This window comes from Otolemur garnettii, unplaced genomic scaffold, assembly GCF_000181295.1.
Source record: "Otolemur garnettii isolate 467f Iridium unplaced genomic scaffold, OtoGar3 scaffold00026, whole genome shotgun sequence".
NCBI classification, from domain to species: Eukaryota; Metazoa; Chordata; class Mammalia; order Primates; family Galagidae; genus Otolemur; species Otolemur garnettii.
The window spans coordinates 1,071,695-1,089,354 of record NW_003852421.1 but is presented as its reverse complement, the minus strand read 5'-3'; the positions used below and the strand labels follow the sequence as shown (position 1 = coordinate 1,089,354).

General features: G+C 36.0%; 1 protein-coding gene across 12 annotated transcripts in view; it reads right to left on the bottom strand.

The window, feature by feature from the left end:
* PRPF4B (pre-mRNA processing factor 4B) overlaps positions 1–17,660 on the bottom strand; it is a 36,984-nt gene that overhangs the window by 4,245 nt on the left and 15,079 nt on the right. For 10 of the 12 annotated variants that reach the window (XM_023512305.1, XM_023512296.1, XM_023512297.1 and 7 more), the window contains exons 4-14: positions 14,187–14,342; positions 12,590–12,671; positions 11,190–11,400; positions 10,459–10,532; positions 8,870–8,960; positions 8,104–8,251; positions 5,611–5,748; positions 4,851–5,004; positions 2,085–2,199; positions 1,344–1,495; positions 145–231 (exon numbers count right to left, since the gene is read on the bottom strand). In XM_023512305.1, coding sequence (XP_023368073.1) covers positions 145–231; positions 1,344–1,495; positions 2,085–2,199; positions 4,851–5,004; positions 5,611–5,748; positions 8,104–8,251; positions 8,870–8,960; positions 10,459–10,532; positions 11,190–11,400; positions 12,590–12,671; positions 14,187–14,342 — 1,408 coding nt within the window. The other 2 variants (XM_023512306.1, XM_012804234.2) reach the window with 2 other exon arrangements.

Below are 17,660 nucleotides of genomic sequence, written 5' to 3'. Positions count from 1 at the left end.
TATTATTTTATTAAGGAACTGGCCAATAGCAAAAACGGAATTACTTTGTTCTCTTTTTTTAATTCACAGCTCCTAATGCCATCTAGTACTCAGTTCATTAATGATAAAATAACTATTTAATGTAGCATATTTAAACTGACTTACCCTCTCTGTTACTTTATCAACTTCTATGTACATGAAGTTCAAATTTTGATCAAAATGTTGGTCTTTAAATACACCTTTACGAATCATCTACAAAGCAAAACAGAAAAACCTGAGGTTTGAACTATCATGAAACAGGTCTATTAACAATTTAATACATAGTAAGTTACACAACATATTTAGTCTCTCTGAGTTTGTTTGACCTCAGATTCCTTTGCTTTCAGTACTTTTCTACACACCTTTGGAAAAGTTAATAAAAACGCTGTACCAGTAATTATGGAATAGCATGAAGTAATATTTTCTGAAGCAATAGCTTAAAAGCCAATTATTTTACTGAATTCTGCTTTCACTATGTAAAACTGGAAATAAATACAAAATCATTTGTTCTTAGTAAAAATACTGAGGTCTTTTCTCTGAGTAGTCAGAAAACCGAATGGTATTTTATACACGTTCCAAAAACAGCACTGACATGACACAGGTCAGACTTCATTAAGCCAAATAGCAACATAGCTAATTTCTGTGTATAACTTACTCTAAACAAGTTCAACATTAACTTGGACAGTATCTGAAAGTCATAATGGCTTTCTGACCTACAAGGAGAAAAATAAGAAATTCAGCAAGTAAGCTGCAATCTTAAAACTTAAGATAATGGCTCTCAGATATTTTAATGAACACCTAAATTCTTGCTTCCTGTTAAACAAACTGGCATCATTAGCTGAAGCAGCAGGTGAGTCAGAAAGGTATCATATCAAATGAATTTTCTTGGTACCCTTCTTTCCTAATAACCTCCAATCTTTAATAAAGTGATTGTCATCAAGTTCCTCTCACAATATCCAATATTCATCTTTTCATTCTCTGACCATAAAGTATCCCTTACATTTTAACACACCTGATATGCATCTTTTTTTCACTCCACCTTCCAAATTTGCAACTTTTACCAACAAGTTTATACACCCAAGAAAACTGTTGCTTCTCTGCCCATCACTGACAAAGTTCTCTGATTCTCTTTTGATAGATCTTGGGTGATTAGAAACACTAATTTAAACACCAGAAATGGGGAAAAAAGCTAAGAAATCTTGGTAGCCATCTATGTGCCTCTCAAAATTTGCTTTGTAGCTCACTAGTGGTGAGCAAGTGTCAGCAGTCCATCAGTTTATGAAGCAGTAAGACCTTGAAAAAATAAGCTCACGTTAATGTCCTACCTTATTTGGCATCTTTCCCTTGAGATCCATTGCGAGCTTCAACATATGGTTATTGGTTTTGCCAGGAAATAAAATTTTTCCAGTATAGAGTTCATATAAGGTACAACCTACAGACCACATATCTATACCATAGTCATAGCTTTTACCTATAACTGAAAGCAAAATGAAAAGCTGTAATATGAGGATAAAATGACTATTATTTTTATTTCCATTCATGGGGGACTGACTTAGTATAGAGGATAACCACAATTTCAATACCTTAGTTTGGTGATTAGTTTCATGTTCTTTCCCACTAATTCTTAATAAGAGACTCAAACTTTAAAAACGGGAGTATTGGGCAGAAATTGAAGAGCTTAAAAAAAAAATACACCTTTCTTCTCTTTTTTTCATTTCACCTTTTGGTGAAGTGCTAATCAGCCTAAACCAAGGCAACAAGCAAGAGAAAAAACAAAGGTCCCACACAATCTATAAATGTGATAATCAGACCTTGAATAATCAAGAGCAGTCTTCTAAAGTCGAAGATTTTCCACAACTGTTTTGCTACTCCTGCCCGACATGATCAAGACTCCTGTCACAACTACCTTCATTCCACCTGAGGAGGATGAACTTGCTATGGTTCCCTTTCTCATGAATGAACTTGTGCAGCTGCTGAAGCATGATGGAAAACAGTGCTTAGACATTAAATATACTGCTTCCACCACATATGATGGCCTAGGTCAAAGAATATTTTAAGAAACTTACTGATTTCAGGAGCACGATAAAATCTACTGACAAGATAAGGTGTTATGTCGTTATCCGCAACATGTGATGCTGACCCAAAATCACAAAGCTTTAAAATAGTTTTTGATTCATTAACCTGAAAAACATTTAAAAATTTTTTTTAATTCATACCAGGAATAATTAAGACAAATAAATAAAAATAATTGGTTCTGAGAAGCCAACAATGAGAACAAAGCCCCTCATTTTAAAATTCCTCTTCTATTTGTTTAATTCAGTTTCCTACTTATGAAAGAGTAAAAGCTATCAAATATTTGATTGCAATTAGTAAACTTTTTTCAATGAGGAAATGTAAGATAATACCAAGTAAGTTTAATTTTTATAACATTTTTTAAAGGGTGGGGTAGTGAGAGATAAATGTAACTTCATGTAGCAATCTTCTAAAAATGCCCTGAAAACCTGCATAAAGTCAAGTTTTATTAATAAGGAATCAGACCTAAGTTAACTTTCAGATGCCAAAAATTATAACGGCAATGAAAGCAGGATGATTCAGATTAAATTCAGACAAAAACATTCTTCATCCGAAGGTTCTAGATTCCCAAATTTAGCAATCACTTCAAGTCTAAAAATTATTGAATCCCTTAAATATAAAGAAGGTATTAGTCAAGAAAATGTTAAATACATCTGGCAAAACTGATGATAAACATGAACCCTATATTAGTCATTTGTTTCTTTTTTTCCTTTGTAAATACTTCAACATACACAGTAACAGTGACATCTGCTGAGAAAGGCTGGAGTTGCTCCCATGACTGCTGCCACTCATGAGTCAGAAGCATGTTCAGGATTAACAAGTGAAGATAATTCATATTCCAGAGTCCCTTCCCCCCTTCAAAAGAGACACACACAAATTCCGAGTTGGGACTTGAACTTGGCCTACTATTCCCACCCCAAAGAAACACAATACTTTAAACAGCCCTAAGCATTCTGCATAGGGATATGATAAAGTTTGGTCAGTGTTACAAATGGGACTATTACATTACAATGATATACAAAGAATTCCACTAATAACAGAAATGATAATTTTTAACTGCCACACTGATTACCAATTCTATTCAACTTGGGAATCAGGAAATAAGGTTAGCTTAAAACGGAAAAGCTCTTTTAACAGTATAAGTTGAATGTAACTACTTAAAGAGATACAGTTTTGTTATTAAGAGAGAACACCTGCAATCATTTTAAAATTAGAATCTATCATTGAAACTCTTAGACTGGCTGAAATGCCTTAATAATTAGCAGGGTGTCCATACTCGTGTATGCACTTTAGTTTACTATTTAAATTGTACTCCCTCCATGAGGAATGTGGGAAGGACTTCTACCACAATGATGGCTAAAATCAAAGGCTTGGGCTTTCCACCTGTCTCCATGGTTTATTGTTTACTTCCACAGGAAGAAGGGGAAACAGTTTCTGAAATCTGTTATGGGTTTTGCATTAATTCAAGGAAAAAAGCAGTTTTAAAAAGAGCTTCTAAGACACTGGCAAGTGTCTCATTCTCTGTCACAATGGTTATAAAGATGTTCATTGTATAATTACATTTTAAACTGTACATGTTTTATACATTCTTTGATATGGAAAATATATTCTAAAATTAAAGAAAAAAATGAAGTAAAAAATCAACTGTGAAGTTGGCTAGGCAATTCTACAATTCATTATAATGAACCTGTCACTTCAATGTAATTACTCAGCTCTTCTACGTTATATTAGATAAACAATGCAATATAAACTCAAACATAAAAATGGAATGTGCTTCAGTCAATATTAACATGGTGGTCTGGAAGGAAATATTTTAAGTTATTAACAAAAAAGAAAACAGAAATATAAACTAAAAAACTTAGTAATTAAGAGTCCTTAAACTTTAATGAGACCAGAATCTTTTAAAGAATTTATTTTTTATAGTTCAAATATCTTCCAATAAAGGAGACTTAACATGCTTAGCTTTTCCTCAGAATCTCTCTCAACAAGCATCAGTTGTAGGAGAACTGATACAAGGCATCCATTTAATGCAATGGAGAACAAGTAGGTTCCAGGCAGATGAGCTAGGAATTTTCCAAATTATGAACATGCCCCCAACTGTGACCACCACAGAACATGGTAAACGAACAGTTGCAGGGAGAGGAGTGTGCGTGCGCATTAATCACACCACTATGTGAAGTTATTTCCAAATCTCAAATAAACATTTAAAATCTATATAGTATTATACCAAAACTTGTAAGTATGAGATGTTAAGACTTCAAAAGGGATGTCTTTCAATATAATATTTAACAACTGACATTTACTGGGTTTGGGCCCCAGGAACCCAACTCAACTCAACTCTCTACTTTTGTTTAAGAGTAGGTAATTCCCTTTAATGTCCCTAATTCCATCAGTCCATAAAATTCCGGAGGGAAAAAAGTGTCGACATTCCTTAGTTCAAAGCAGCAATAACAACATGCAGCATTTTTTCAGATACCTGAGCCTACACATTATTACTATAGTAAAGCATTCTTTGGGTTTATGCATATTTTGAATAAATCAAAAGAAAAAATGGCCCACTTCCTCCTCCTTCAAACTTTTCTATAAAAGTTCATGGCCCAATTTCCAAAAAAGGTAAACATGAGTAAAGTCATTTGAAATGGTTAATACATACACTGAATTATGTTCCTAAGATGTCATTTCTGGAACAATATGGTAATCATCACATTGCCAATAAAAAGTGGTATAGGTGTACAGAGTAGCCTAGATGTTTGACTTACCAGGATATTGTCTGGCTTGATATCTGCATGTAGAATATTGCATCTTTTAAGGAGTTTCAATGCCAGGAACAACTGTTGACTATAGGATCTTACAGCTTTAATATGAAGACCAACATCCTTACCATATTTTTTTAACACCTCTCGTAAATTCATACTTTGGGACAGAGAAAAAAATAGAAGTTAAAATGCAAAATGCATACTTTCTAGCATAAAGTAACCTCAAGTGCAAAATATGATAAATAATGAAAATATTCTGCTTATGAATTTGCACCTCCAACATCTGATAAATTACTTTACACTAAAATGAGAGCATATCAAATTACCTTAACACAATTCCCCAATAAAATTTATTTTCAAAGAAAGTAGAAATAAAGATATACATGGCAAAATTTCTATTTTGATTTTAGAATGGGATTACATTTGAAAGCACAATAACAAAGTCATATTGTTGAAAGTGAAAATTGTATTTTTACCTTGCCACTGTCCTTTCTTTACATTCTGGCTTAATCCTTCCTTGAAGTATTTAATTTTAAGAAAATCTCTCTATTGACCTATAGGCTACATGAGCTTGGGGCCTGATAATACAGTCACCAATGTCAACATACTTCAGAAAGCTAGCTCTTAAAAGTTAAACATGAGAGCTGAATGGAAAAAAACAAATCAATACCCCCAAAATCTGTCATAGCATTTATCCAAAATGAAGTTGGTAGAGACCAAGAAGCTAAATTTTTAGTTTAATGCATAGGTTTTGGCATTGTACCTGAGAGGCTCAAACACAAGACAGAGATGCTGCTTGTGGTAAAAGTGTCTGAAGAGTCGCAGACAATGAAATTTGTCATCAGGATCAGCATCGTTAAGTTTTTTCAAAAACTCTAATTCTTTTAAACCAGTCTTTTGCCTAAAAGAACAGAAAAGTAGGTTAAAATTGAATATATACAGAAAACTAAAGTAATATTTGCTAGTCCTAGTTTGATCTAGTATAGATAATATAAGGAGTTTGTATTTTTAAAGTACTAATACATCTATTATTGAGGAATTAAGTCTCTATATACATCACTCACACAACACTTTTATGTACTATTTCCATGAATAGAGTTTATTTCCAAAATAATCAAAATATGAAACAGAAACATTGAGAATCCCACCTTGCTTGATGGAAAATTAGTCTTCCATGTTTATTTCAAAATGTCTTTTTTTTTTTTTTTTGAGACAGAGCCTCAAGCTGTCCCCCTGGGTAGAGTGCTGTGACATCACAGCTCACAGCAACCTCCAACTCCTGGGCTCAAGCAAGTCTCCTGCCTCAGCCTCCCAAGTAGCTAAGACTACAGGTGCCGGCCACAACACCTGGCTATTTTTTAGTTGCAGCCGTCATTGTTGTTTGGCGGGTCCAGGCTGGATTCGAACCTGCCAACTCAGGTGTATGTGGCTGGCGCCTTAGCTGCTTGAGCCACAGGCCCGAGCCTCAGAATGTCTTGATATGATTATTTTTACCAAAAATAGAAGCTACAACACTGTACACTAGTTTGGTTCCTTTAAGAATATGTAATAATGGATGCCTTACCAAATTTTAATACTTGGTTATCTTATAAAATTTTGGTTACAATTTGTCAAGCTGCATTTTAAAGTGAATGGCTGTAATTCAGAAGTTGAGGATCTGATCACAAAAAATGCCAGGCATGGCAGCTGCGCCTATAATCCCAGCTAGTCAAGAGGTGGCGGTGGGAAGATCCCTTGAGGCCAGGAGTCTAAGGCTGCAGTGAGCTATGATGGTGTCATTGCACTCCAGCCTGAGTGGCAGAGAAAAACTGTCTCTTAAATCACAAAACAAAACAAAAAACCAAAAACCTACAACCCAAACAATGTAAACTTCCTCAGCACTTCCTTCCCACATTTTAAAAACTTTACAGCTCAGTGTGTGGGATAGTGTATGCTTTATAATGTATGGGTATGGCAATTACCTATTATGTTACTGGAAAAAGGAGATGAAAGATACAAATAATTCCTATCACTCTAATCAATCAGTTTTCACTTTTTTGTAGGCCACCATGTATTCTGTGACAGCTAGCTAATCTATATAACCTTTTCATTTCTCACTACTGGTCTTGAGTTAAGATATTCACAGCAAAAGGTAGCATAAGATAAGCTGCAGAAAGAAGGAGTCCAATTTGGTATTAGTGCACATAGTAAATACTGAAATACACGGAAATGAATCAAATACAATCAGAATATTGCATTTTTTAAATTCAGTTCACTTTATAATATTTAGTTTTATTAATGATTCACAAAAAATTGTTAAGGATAAAAAAGGCTAATGATTTCTCTCTCTTTACACAGAGCATGTACTTTTTTAAAAATTTATTTATGATTCTTTTTCTTTTTATTGTTGGGGATTCCCTGAAGGTATAAGAAACCAGGTTACACTGATTGCATCTGTTAGGAAAAGTCCCTCTTACAATCCTATCTTGCCCCCTAAAGGTGTGGCACACACCAAGACCGTACCTCCCTCCCTCCTTCCCTCTCTCTGCTCTTCCTTTCCCCATCCCTCCCTCCTTCTTTCTCTAGCCTATTGCATTCTTGATATGAAACTCAGAAAAACAACAAATAGGAAACTTTAGATGCCATGACTATAAATTAAAAATCCTTGCTCAAGTTGGGACAACAAACTGCAATCAAAACCATCCCTGTCATTTTATAGATACAATACAGACTGTGTTATGTATTACACTTTTAAAAAATGGCATTTAGGCCAGATACAGTGGCATACACCTATAATCCACTTTGGAAGGCAGAGGTGGGAGGATCACTTGAGCCCAGGAGTTCAAGGGCTGTAGTGAATTATGATCATACTACTGCACTCCAGCCTGGGCTGGAGTTTCTAGAAACAAAATTAAACAAGAAAGGTAATATTTAAAAATATGTTCATTTGGCTGGCCGCAGAGGCTCACGTCTATTAATCCTAGCACTCTGGGAGGCGGAGGTGGATGGAGTGCCTGAGCTCAGGACTCTTTGTTAGAGACTCTGTCTCAAAAAAAAATAGCTGCTGAGTGTTGGGGCAGGTCCCTATAGTCCCAGCTACTTGGGAGGCTGAGACAAGAGAATTGCTAGAGCCCAAGAGTTTGAGGATGCTAAGAGCTCTGGTGCCACATAGCACTCTACTGAGGGTGACAATGACTCTGTCTCAAACCAAAAAAAAGTTCATTTGTAAATCATCTGTGTTAGTAAAGGTTTCATCACACATGTCTTAAGAACTTACATGAGCTCATTGTTTCTGATGATCTTTACAGCCACTTCTTGATTGGCTCTTGCATTATCTCTGGCTCGTACAACATTACTGAATACACCTTGCCCAGTGTAGCCATACACATTGTAACGTTTGTCTAGAACTTCACCTATGTTCACACCTAAAAAGCAAATTAAAAAAATTAGAATATGACCATAATAAATAGGATCATAAAGTAGAAAACACAGTGTAGTCACTTGAAACTTGGGTTAAATCTGTGCTATGTCGTTTCCTTGACACAATGAAGAACTAAAGCAATTTCTCCACTGATCACTCTTTAGGAAGATGGTTAGAAGTTAGAGTACCATGCTGATGATTTTAACACTGAGTAGAGAAGAAATGTGCTCAATGAAGTGTTTCTAACTGCAGTCCTACATGACAAATACTGCATAATTGGCATCCAAAGTTTCCTGTTTGTTGTTTTTCTGTTTTATATCAAGACGAACAAACAAAATACCCCTTCCTTATGGAGGACAATCTCATGACTGAAAATAACTTTGAATGGATTTAGGATGTACATCAAGGTTTATATCTTACTTGAATTTGTGATGTTTCTGTTGATAGGCTGCTTACCAGAATACAACACGGATTCAGGCAGCTGGAAGATGCGCCATACTTTCTAAGTGATCGCACTGAGATTATTATTTTTCAGGATTCTTCAATATGCAATTGCATCAAGCAATATGCTTTTACAAAGCATTATGGTGAACTCTAAAATCAGTATGAAATGACAACTTACGATAATAGCCTTCTGCATCAGTCCAGTTGTCTCTGAGGTTGGGATTCTCTTTGAAATCTTTTCCAATGCCAGCAGCCCGAAGACGAGCACTCTAAAATTAAAGAGGTAACATGCACAGTTTTCCCACTAATTAGGTATTTAAAGCACTTCCTTTAAAACAAAAAAGGGTAAGACCAGCTACAATTTAATAAAAGCAACTATTGCAAATTAATTACTTATGTAAAAGCAATCAATATAGCTAAAACATAATTACCAAAGTATCTCATACCACAATAATGTTCAGGAAAAAAATTAACAGAATACCTTCAAAGTTTTTATGAATGATTAGGGCATTATAAATGAAAATAAAAACTCAAAACCAGATCTGATTTTCTATAGCTGTTATAACATTTGCCTTCTTCATATGTATGCATGAAGTGTTAACACTTAATGGTTACACTAGTTGAGTCTGAAAAGTTTCAAAATAAGATTATTTGGTACTTCTGAAGATTCTTTATTGCATCTTACTTTCAATGATAATCCGAAAATCTTTCAATATGTGTGTGGATCCATTAGGAAAGTTTGGAGATACACAACAATCAAGAAATAAAATCTGTGTGGATGGAAAAAAATGGAAGTCTTCCCAGGAACTCTGATAAGCTGAGCAAGTTGAAGCTTGCACAGGTGAATCATAAAGGACACTGTAAACTGTGTTTCTTGGAAGTGAAATAATGGATCATAAGTCTATCTCAAAACTTTTGTAGTGACCCATGTATACCACCCAGGCCAATGGTAACTGCCACTACTTTCACTGGCTCAACACTAACTTATCCTCTCCTAATCCATCTATTTTTTGGTATTTCTGTCATGCATAACAAATTGCTCGAGCCAATACCAATACCTTCAAGGGCCTGTACACTGTTTATCCTATCTCATTTTTATTCCTTATGTTTTATCCTTCCTGCCTCATATTTCTTATGCTTTGAAATTTAATGTTAAAAAAGCCCCACACTGGCCCCATGTGCCAGAAGTGGCAGGTTCAAACCCAGCCCCGGCCAAAAAAATAAAAAAAAAAGCCCCACACTTTTGAACATGTTTATAGTTGTACACCTTTTCAACAAAAGACACTGATAAATCTTTAAGAAAGAAATACCTAAAAGACCAACATGTCTTAATCCATGCCTTGTAACATTTTCAACTCTTCTATTAGGTGCCAAGTCCTTAAGTTCTCCATTGCCCTCAATACTAAAGACCAAAAAGGAGACTCTTCTAGTAAAGACCTGGAAAATATTGTTATCTCCTTATTTTACTTAACTACCACATGTATGTTAAAATGTGTGTATATCTATATTGATACACATACACAACTACACACTGAAATCATTTGGTGGATGACATTTAAGAAGCTCTCAAATTTTCTGCCATACTTGTTTTAAATTCTTGACATAATTTCAGATGTAAAAGGTGCAACTTTGGTAGTTTCCAGATTCCCAGAAGCCAGACTGTCAAATAATAACATTTATTACACTTGCTTTACCCTTCTTTCTCAATATATACACATATGCATTTTATATATGTTCCTGTTTAATAACTGATTTTAAATTACTTACATCAAAATATGCAGCAAACATATCATCAGATTCTGTAAACATGTCAGGTGCCAAGAGCTTCTTCTGAGCTGAACCTTAAAGGAAATCAGCGTTTGCATTTGAAAAAGAGACACAAAATGCAGTCAATGGAAAGTCACTAATAGTAATTCAAGCTTTCTTCCTCTTGCACATCAGTTTTTCATTGATACTCAATTTAAAATCACTGCATTTCAGAAAGTTAAAAAACCCAATATTAGCTTTCACCTCTGTTAGTTTAACTGAATAGCTAAACAATGACCTTGTATTAAAACGAATATTCCTCTTTATATCTCAAATGGTTGATATGCCCACTACAAACACGGATTACAAATACACATTTATTTCCATCTTTTTTTTTTTTTTAAGAGACAGGGTCTCACTTTGTTGCCCTTGGTAGAGTGCTGTGATGTCACAGCTCACAGCAACCTCCAGCTCTTGGGCTTAAGTGATTCTCCTGCCTCAGCCTCCCAAGTAGCTAGGACTACAGGTGCCTACCACAACGCCCGGCTATTTTTTGTTGCAGTTTGAACCTGCCACCCTCGGTATATGGGGCAGGTACCCTACTCACTGAGCCACAGGCGCCAAACATGGATTGTAATCCATGTTTGTAGTGGGCATATCAGCCATTTGCGATTTAAAGAGGAATATTAGTATTTTGATCTTAAGTCCAATAATCCCATAGAAAAACTAGGCCAAAAATTTATCTGACTCACCATTGTTCTGCTCAACTGTCATTAGATTATGCTTGGCTTTTACAGAGGCCTCAAATGTATCAACATTTTCCCGTTCATACTCTTTAACATCGGCAGCTACTCGCTCCAGAATGTCATCTGGAGAAGGTGATCGTGTTCTAGTACTGCTCTGGGGACTGCTTGGTTCAGATGGCACGGACATATTGCTATCTTCAGCAAGATATTTGTATTTCTACAATAATAATACAGAAAATAACATTAATTAATTTACTAAGAAATGCTGCACTGAAAAGTCAAAAGTGTCAAATAAACATAAAGCAAGAACAACAACAAAAAAGATATTTATACCTTGGTTGCACCAGATCCACAATCCCTTGTGTAATTCCAAAATTTACAAAAATCTAGAAGTTTTTCTGTATTTGGTGCACTTTTATCAGGTAGCAAAACTTGACCTGACTAGATGCTATGTAGTGTCTTATCCACCACCCTCCCCCTCCCCATGTGGTTATTACTGTGCTTCACTAGAAAGACTAAAAGAGTTTGATTACGGGGTTCACTCCAGATGGCGCTAAGTAATATACATAGATGCACCATATTACCTTTCTAAAATTCAAAAATTTCTGAGTTCTGAAGCACATCTGGCCCCAAGGATTGAAGATAAGGGATTGTGAACCTGGGCAAGAACAAAAGAAGATTCAACCAAGTTATCAGGGCTATCAGTTTAATAACAATAATTTCACCAGTGCCCCCAGAAAAGAAAGCTTCCTTTGGAATTCAGTTTTGCCTTACTTCCTTTCTGGTGACTCAATTCTTTCCTTCACTCCAACATGACATACCTGATTTATGGTATTCTAGGTATGTTTAGTTGAGCTGCCAGGGCTGTTCTTTCCTTTTGTCTTCTGTCCAAGCAAGTGGTGGTAATTTTCCAAGGCAGCAATACTTATTGTTAAATGACTGTATCAAGATCTATGAACACCACCACCTTTTCCCCACTCAATTTTCTTTACCATCTAGCTCTTTTCAATGTTTAAGCAGCCATACGCACATTAGAAAATTTGCTATTATTTTATTCAACATTAAGTTTAGTTTTTCACCTGTTAACAGGTCTAATTTTGCTAAACAAAATCCTCTAATTTATCCTATACTCATTTAGTTCATTAACTTAAAAAAAAAAAACAACCAAACTTCAAATTTTCATGTCCTATGGAAGTTTATATCAGACTTTTATGTATAACCAAGACAACTATGTTTTAATAACTAAAGAAACTACCATCTTTTTTAAATCTCACAAAGATAATTCTATACTTTCCTTTTCCAAAGACCTGTTGAACTAATGCCACTTCTTCATTAAAGTAAAAATATCTTTATTCAAATAGTGATTATTTTAAAAGACTGATAAAAATTCTACTAAAATGACATACCTGAACAATTGCTTGCCTTTGGATTCTTCTCTGTTCTATTAGGGCTTCTTCATCTTCTTCTTCTACATCAAAGTCTTCAAGGCTTTAAGAGGAAAAAAAATCTTTCCAGATTCTAAAAATCATTAACTCTTACACATTTTAATATCAAAGACTGGGAAATGTTAAGTATCACTAAGTTAAGGCAAAAGTCTCAAGCCATTTTACTATCATGTCTCAGCTGATTTGGAATCCCAGCAAGTTCTTTAACCTCCCTTTGTTTTCTACTTATCTCATGGTACCAAAATTTGGAACCAAAGAACAATCTTCTAAGTTTAAATGACATCATGGTTCTTTCATGACCTTAATAAAGTTATTTTATCTATTTGGCTTCAGTTTTCTCATCTATAAAAAGAATGAGGGTTGGGACAGATAAGTAAATTCTTATCTTTTCTGGATCACAGAAATCTCTCACATGAAAAGCTACAACCCAATCCCTATCAAAAATGCGCATGCAAACATTTGCCTATGATCTGAGGAATGCAGCTCTTCCTCCAAATATGGGCCCTGACACTTCCCATTTATTTCTCAAAGGCCTTCGCAATATTTATTATCCCCTCCCAGTACAACCTTTTCTATGATCCTATCTGCTGAATGTTTTCTAAAGAAGCATTAGCACAGCTTGGCACCTGTAGCACATTGGTTACAGTGCCAGCCACATACACCCAGGCTGGCGGGTTCAAACCTCGCCCAGGCCAACTAAACAACTGCAACAAAAAAATAGCTGGGCATTGTGTTGGGTGCCTATAGTCCCAGCTACTTGGGAGGCTGAGGCAAGAGAATTGCTTAAGCCCAAGAGTTGGAGGTTGCTGTGAGCTGTGACTCCACAGTACTCTACCCGGGCAATATAGTGCAACACTGTCTCCAAAAAAACCCCAAAAACCAAAAAACAATGAAGCATAAGCAAACTGCATGTGACTATACTAGATCTATATAGAACACCCTTCCCCTATTCAACTTTTTTAATCTCCTAGCTTTAATCAAGGTTTCTCAACCTTAGCACCGTTGCCAGATTGTTCTTTTTGGAGGAGGTTATCCTGTACATTGTAGGATGCATTATCCTTGGCCTCTAGCCAATAGATGACAACTAAAAATGTCCCCAGAAAGACAAATAACCTCAGAACCACTGTCTTCAAATCAGTCCTTTTTATTTTTGAGATATTCCACCTAGACAACTAAGTCTGGATCTTAAAAATTCACCCACAAGACACTGAAATAGTTCTCCATTTTCATATTATAACAAAGATACCTGCCACCAGAGAGCTTCAATTTTAAATTATCATCTGACACAAAACAAAAAATCTAAACTTGGTATAGATATTTTCCTCCCAAATCTATTGGCAGGACTAATACATCAGTTGCTCAAGAGTCACCCTGGCTAAAGCTAAAACCTCTAAATTCAGAAAACCACTACACATGGCACATAACCTACACTATGTGCACAAAAGATTAACTTTTAAATTCAGGACCAATATTCAAGTGGAAATTATTTCCACTTTCAAGTCAAATAGGGGCTTGTCTAAACTGGAAGCATTAAGTTATGGCAAAGTTCTATTCTTACTTATCATCAGATGAAGATTCCTGCTCAACTTTCATTCCTTCGGAAAGACTTCCTTTAAATTTATCCTCCTTTATTTTGCTTCTGCTCCTGCGTCTACGACCACCCCGTGATCGAGATCGCCTTCTCAAGCGTGATCTGCTCCTCCGGCTTCTGTCCCTATTTAAAGAAAGTGACAGATACACATTTTTTAAAACGCCAATTAAAGTGGGGGAAGGCATGTGTGGGGGAGTGGGATATATGAGAACTTGACTTTCTGCTCAATTCAGCTCTAGAACCTAAAACCCTTAAAGAAATAATCTATTCTAAAAATGTTATTTAAGGCTTAGCAGCTGTAGTTCAGTGGTTAGGGCGCCAGCCACATACACCTGGCCTGGGCCTGCTAAACGACAACTGCAACCCAAAAATAGCCAGGTGTTGTGGCAGGCACCTATACTCCTAGCTACTTGCGAGGCTGAGGCAAGAGAATTGCCTAAACTCAACATTTGAGGTTACTGTGAGCTGTAATGCCACAGCACTCTACTGAGGGTGACATAGTGAAACTCTATCTCAAAAAAAAAAAAAAAGGTTACCTAAAAATTTTAAATAACAATGTCAGAAAAAGTGAGATCATCAGCTTAGGTAATACTGAATATAACAAAAACATAGCTACAGGGTTTACCTAATTTTAAACTAAAAAATGTTTCCCACAAATACACACTTACCTGTGTGCTCTATGGGAATCAATACCTACAGTTTCTTTGTATTCTTATAGCACCAAGGTTGCAGTACACAGAAAGATGCTGGAGTCAAGGAAGAGACTGACTTCAAAGGGCTATGAAGGAACTGTGGGGTGAGTGGAAATGTTCCCTACCTGGACTGTGATGACTATCTGACTCATATGTTTATCAAAATTCATAAAACTTTACACCAAAAAGGGTTTTTTTTTTTTTTTTTTTGAGACAGAGCCTCAAGCTGTCCCCCTGGGTAGAGTGCTATGGCATTACAGCTCACAGCAGCCTCCAACTCCTGGGCTCAAGTGAGTCTCCTGCCTCCGCCTCCCAAGTAGCTGGGACCACAGGCGCCCGCCACAACGCCCGGCTATTTTTTGGTTGCAGCCATCATTGTTGTTTTGGCGGGTCCAGGCTGGGGATTCAAACCCGCCACCTTAGGTGTATGTGGCTGGCACCTTAGCCGGTTGAGCTATAGGCACCGAGCCACCAAAAAGGGTTTTATGTAAGTTATTTATTTTTCAATGAACTTGACTTAGAGAAAGAATAGGATAAAAAAAGAATAGGATAAAAAAGAATAGGATAAAAACATGTAAAAAAATACTCAGGCAAAGAGAATGTAAAGATAGGATAGCACAGATGCCAACAAAATCTTGAAATATGCAAACTGAATGGAATAGTAGTAACAGATCAAATAAAGCTGACTACTAGTCCAACATGAACAGATAAGGTAAAACAGAACTAAGTCAGTGTATGTTCAAACACTCCCAGAAGCCTCAGGAATTGCAGATACTCTATCCTCTGAAAGATGGGTGTGAGGTAAAAGCCGAAAACAGAACTGGCTGAAAGCCTTTAAGAAACTGCTAGACTTATGTTTTTCTCCCTAACTCAGTGGAAATGTCAACCAATCCTTTCACACCCTAGCAGAACACTTACAATTTACTTTTTAAAGAAGTGTTGGTTGTTATAAAAACTGGCACCAGATGCTAGGAGGCACCGTACCAAAAATAAAGGGATTAAGGGGACATATACATTATGAAGGACCAGAAGCCTACTGGCAGCCAGGTCTATGTGCTGTCCCCCAAACAGAAGAGAGGATTCTTGAAAACTTTCTGGTCTGAGAGAAAAGATATACAGTTAGTGGTAACCCAAAATCTCTACCTAATTACTTCAAAGTGATACTCACTAATTGCCAAGTTTTACTCTGTCACAGTGGATGAAAGCTGCCATTCAGCTCTCTCAGTGCCTAAACATTAAACCAGAATAGGCAGAAGAAATGAAGGATCCAACTGTTTGAAGAAAGACTTCAAATGAAAAAGTAAATAAGCTAAAAAGGACTCTGGAAAGAAACAAGGTACAGAGAACAAAGCTATAAAGAATAAAAATCTCACAAAATAAACTCAGTATCATGCGAGAAATAAAGAATGCTATTTCCAGAAAACACGAATAAAAACCAAAATAAAGGGCGGCGCCTGTGGCTCAAAGGAGTAGGGCGCCGGCCCCATATACTGGAGGTGGCGGGTTCAAACCCAGCCCCAGCCAAAAAGTGAAAAAACCAAAATAAAAAGGAAACAAAGTCTTGTAATAAAAATGTGGCATTGTAATAAAAACCTATGAACACAGAAATTTAAACACACAAATTGAAATAATCACTAGAAGGGTGAGAGAAGGCAGAATGAGTAAAATTGCCCTACACTGAATGTACAACAAAAATGAAAAAAATGAAAGTGAGGAAAAAAAAAAAGGAATATAGATGGCCCAATGTGGGGAGAGAGGGAAAGAGAGATGCAATGAGGAATAAGCCAAAAATAAAAGAAAAGAGACAAAAAAATTCTCAAAGTAGAAAGCCATAATCTTCCTGATATAAAGGGCCTATGTAGCAGCAGGCAAAATAAATAGGACAAAAAGAGCCACACGCCAAGGTACATTTATTAAAAAGAGGAAGAGAGGGGAAAGTAGCAATCCTTTAAAAATGCCCTGGAATTGTAACAGGACATTTCAATAGCAGTATTAGAAACTAAAAATCAGTGAAACAACAATTTCAAAATTCTCAAGGAAAAAATGATTTCAACCCAGGATTCTATTCCTTTCCACACAGTGAGGAAAAAAGGGCATTTTTTAGAGATATAAGCCCCCCCCCCAAAGTCCTTTCCAAGAGATTTCCTCAGGAAGCTACTGGAGGTGTGTTAACAAACAAGGGAGTAAAATATCATGAAGAAACTGGACACAGGAAATAGATTCACACTGCAAGAGAGAAAACAAAGAAGTACCAAGAAAATGGTGAAGGGAAAGCAACCCTGTAAGGATAAATATATGAATAGCCCCTAGAGATCAATTTGGAGCCAGAACACCAGGAGTCTCAGGAGAAAGTCCCCTCTTCCTTCTTCCCCTCACTATTTGCTCGGCAATGACAATAAGCAAACATTCATAACAACTCTACTGACCTGGAAAAATAAAAAAAAGTGATGAAATTAGGCAAAACAGAAACAGGGGTGAGGAGCAGTACTAAAAAAGCCCTCATTGTCCAAAGTACTCTTAGATCATACATTTCCATTTCCAGGACTACCACATATAAAACTTCTCAGAGATATGTAAAGATGGCCATAGTGTAAGCCTTTGCTATCTTTTAAAACTACATTCATGTATTACTTCAATTAAAATCTTAAAAATAATTGGCAAATAAATGTCCACTGATGTTTTAAAGTTAAAATATTTAATGTATATGTTATTTTTAAAAATGATTCCTGGCTTTAAAAACCTTTTGTAT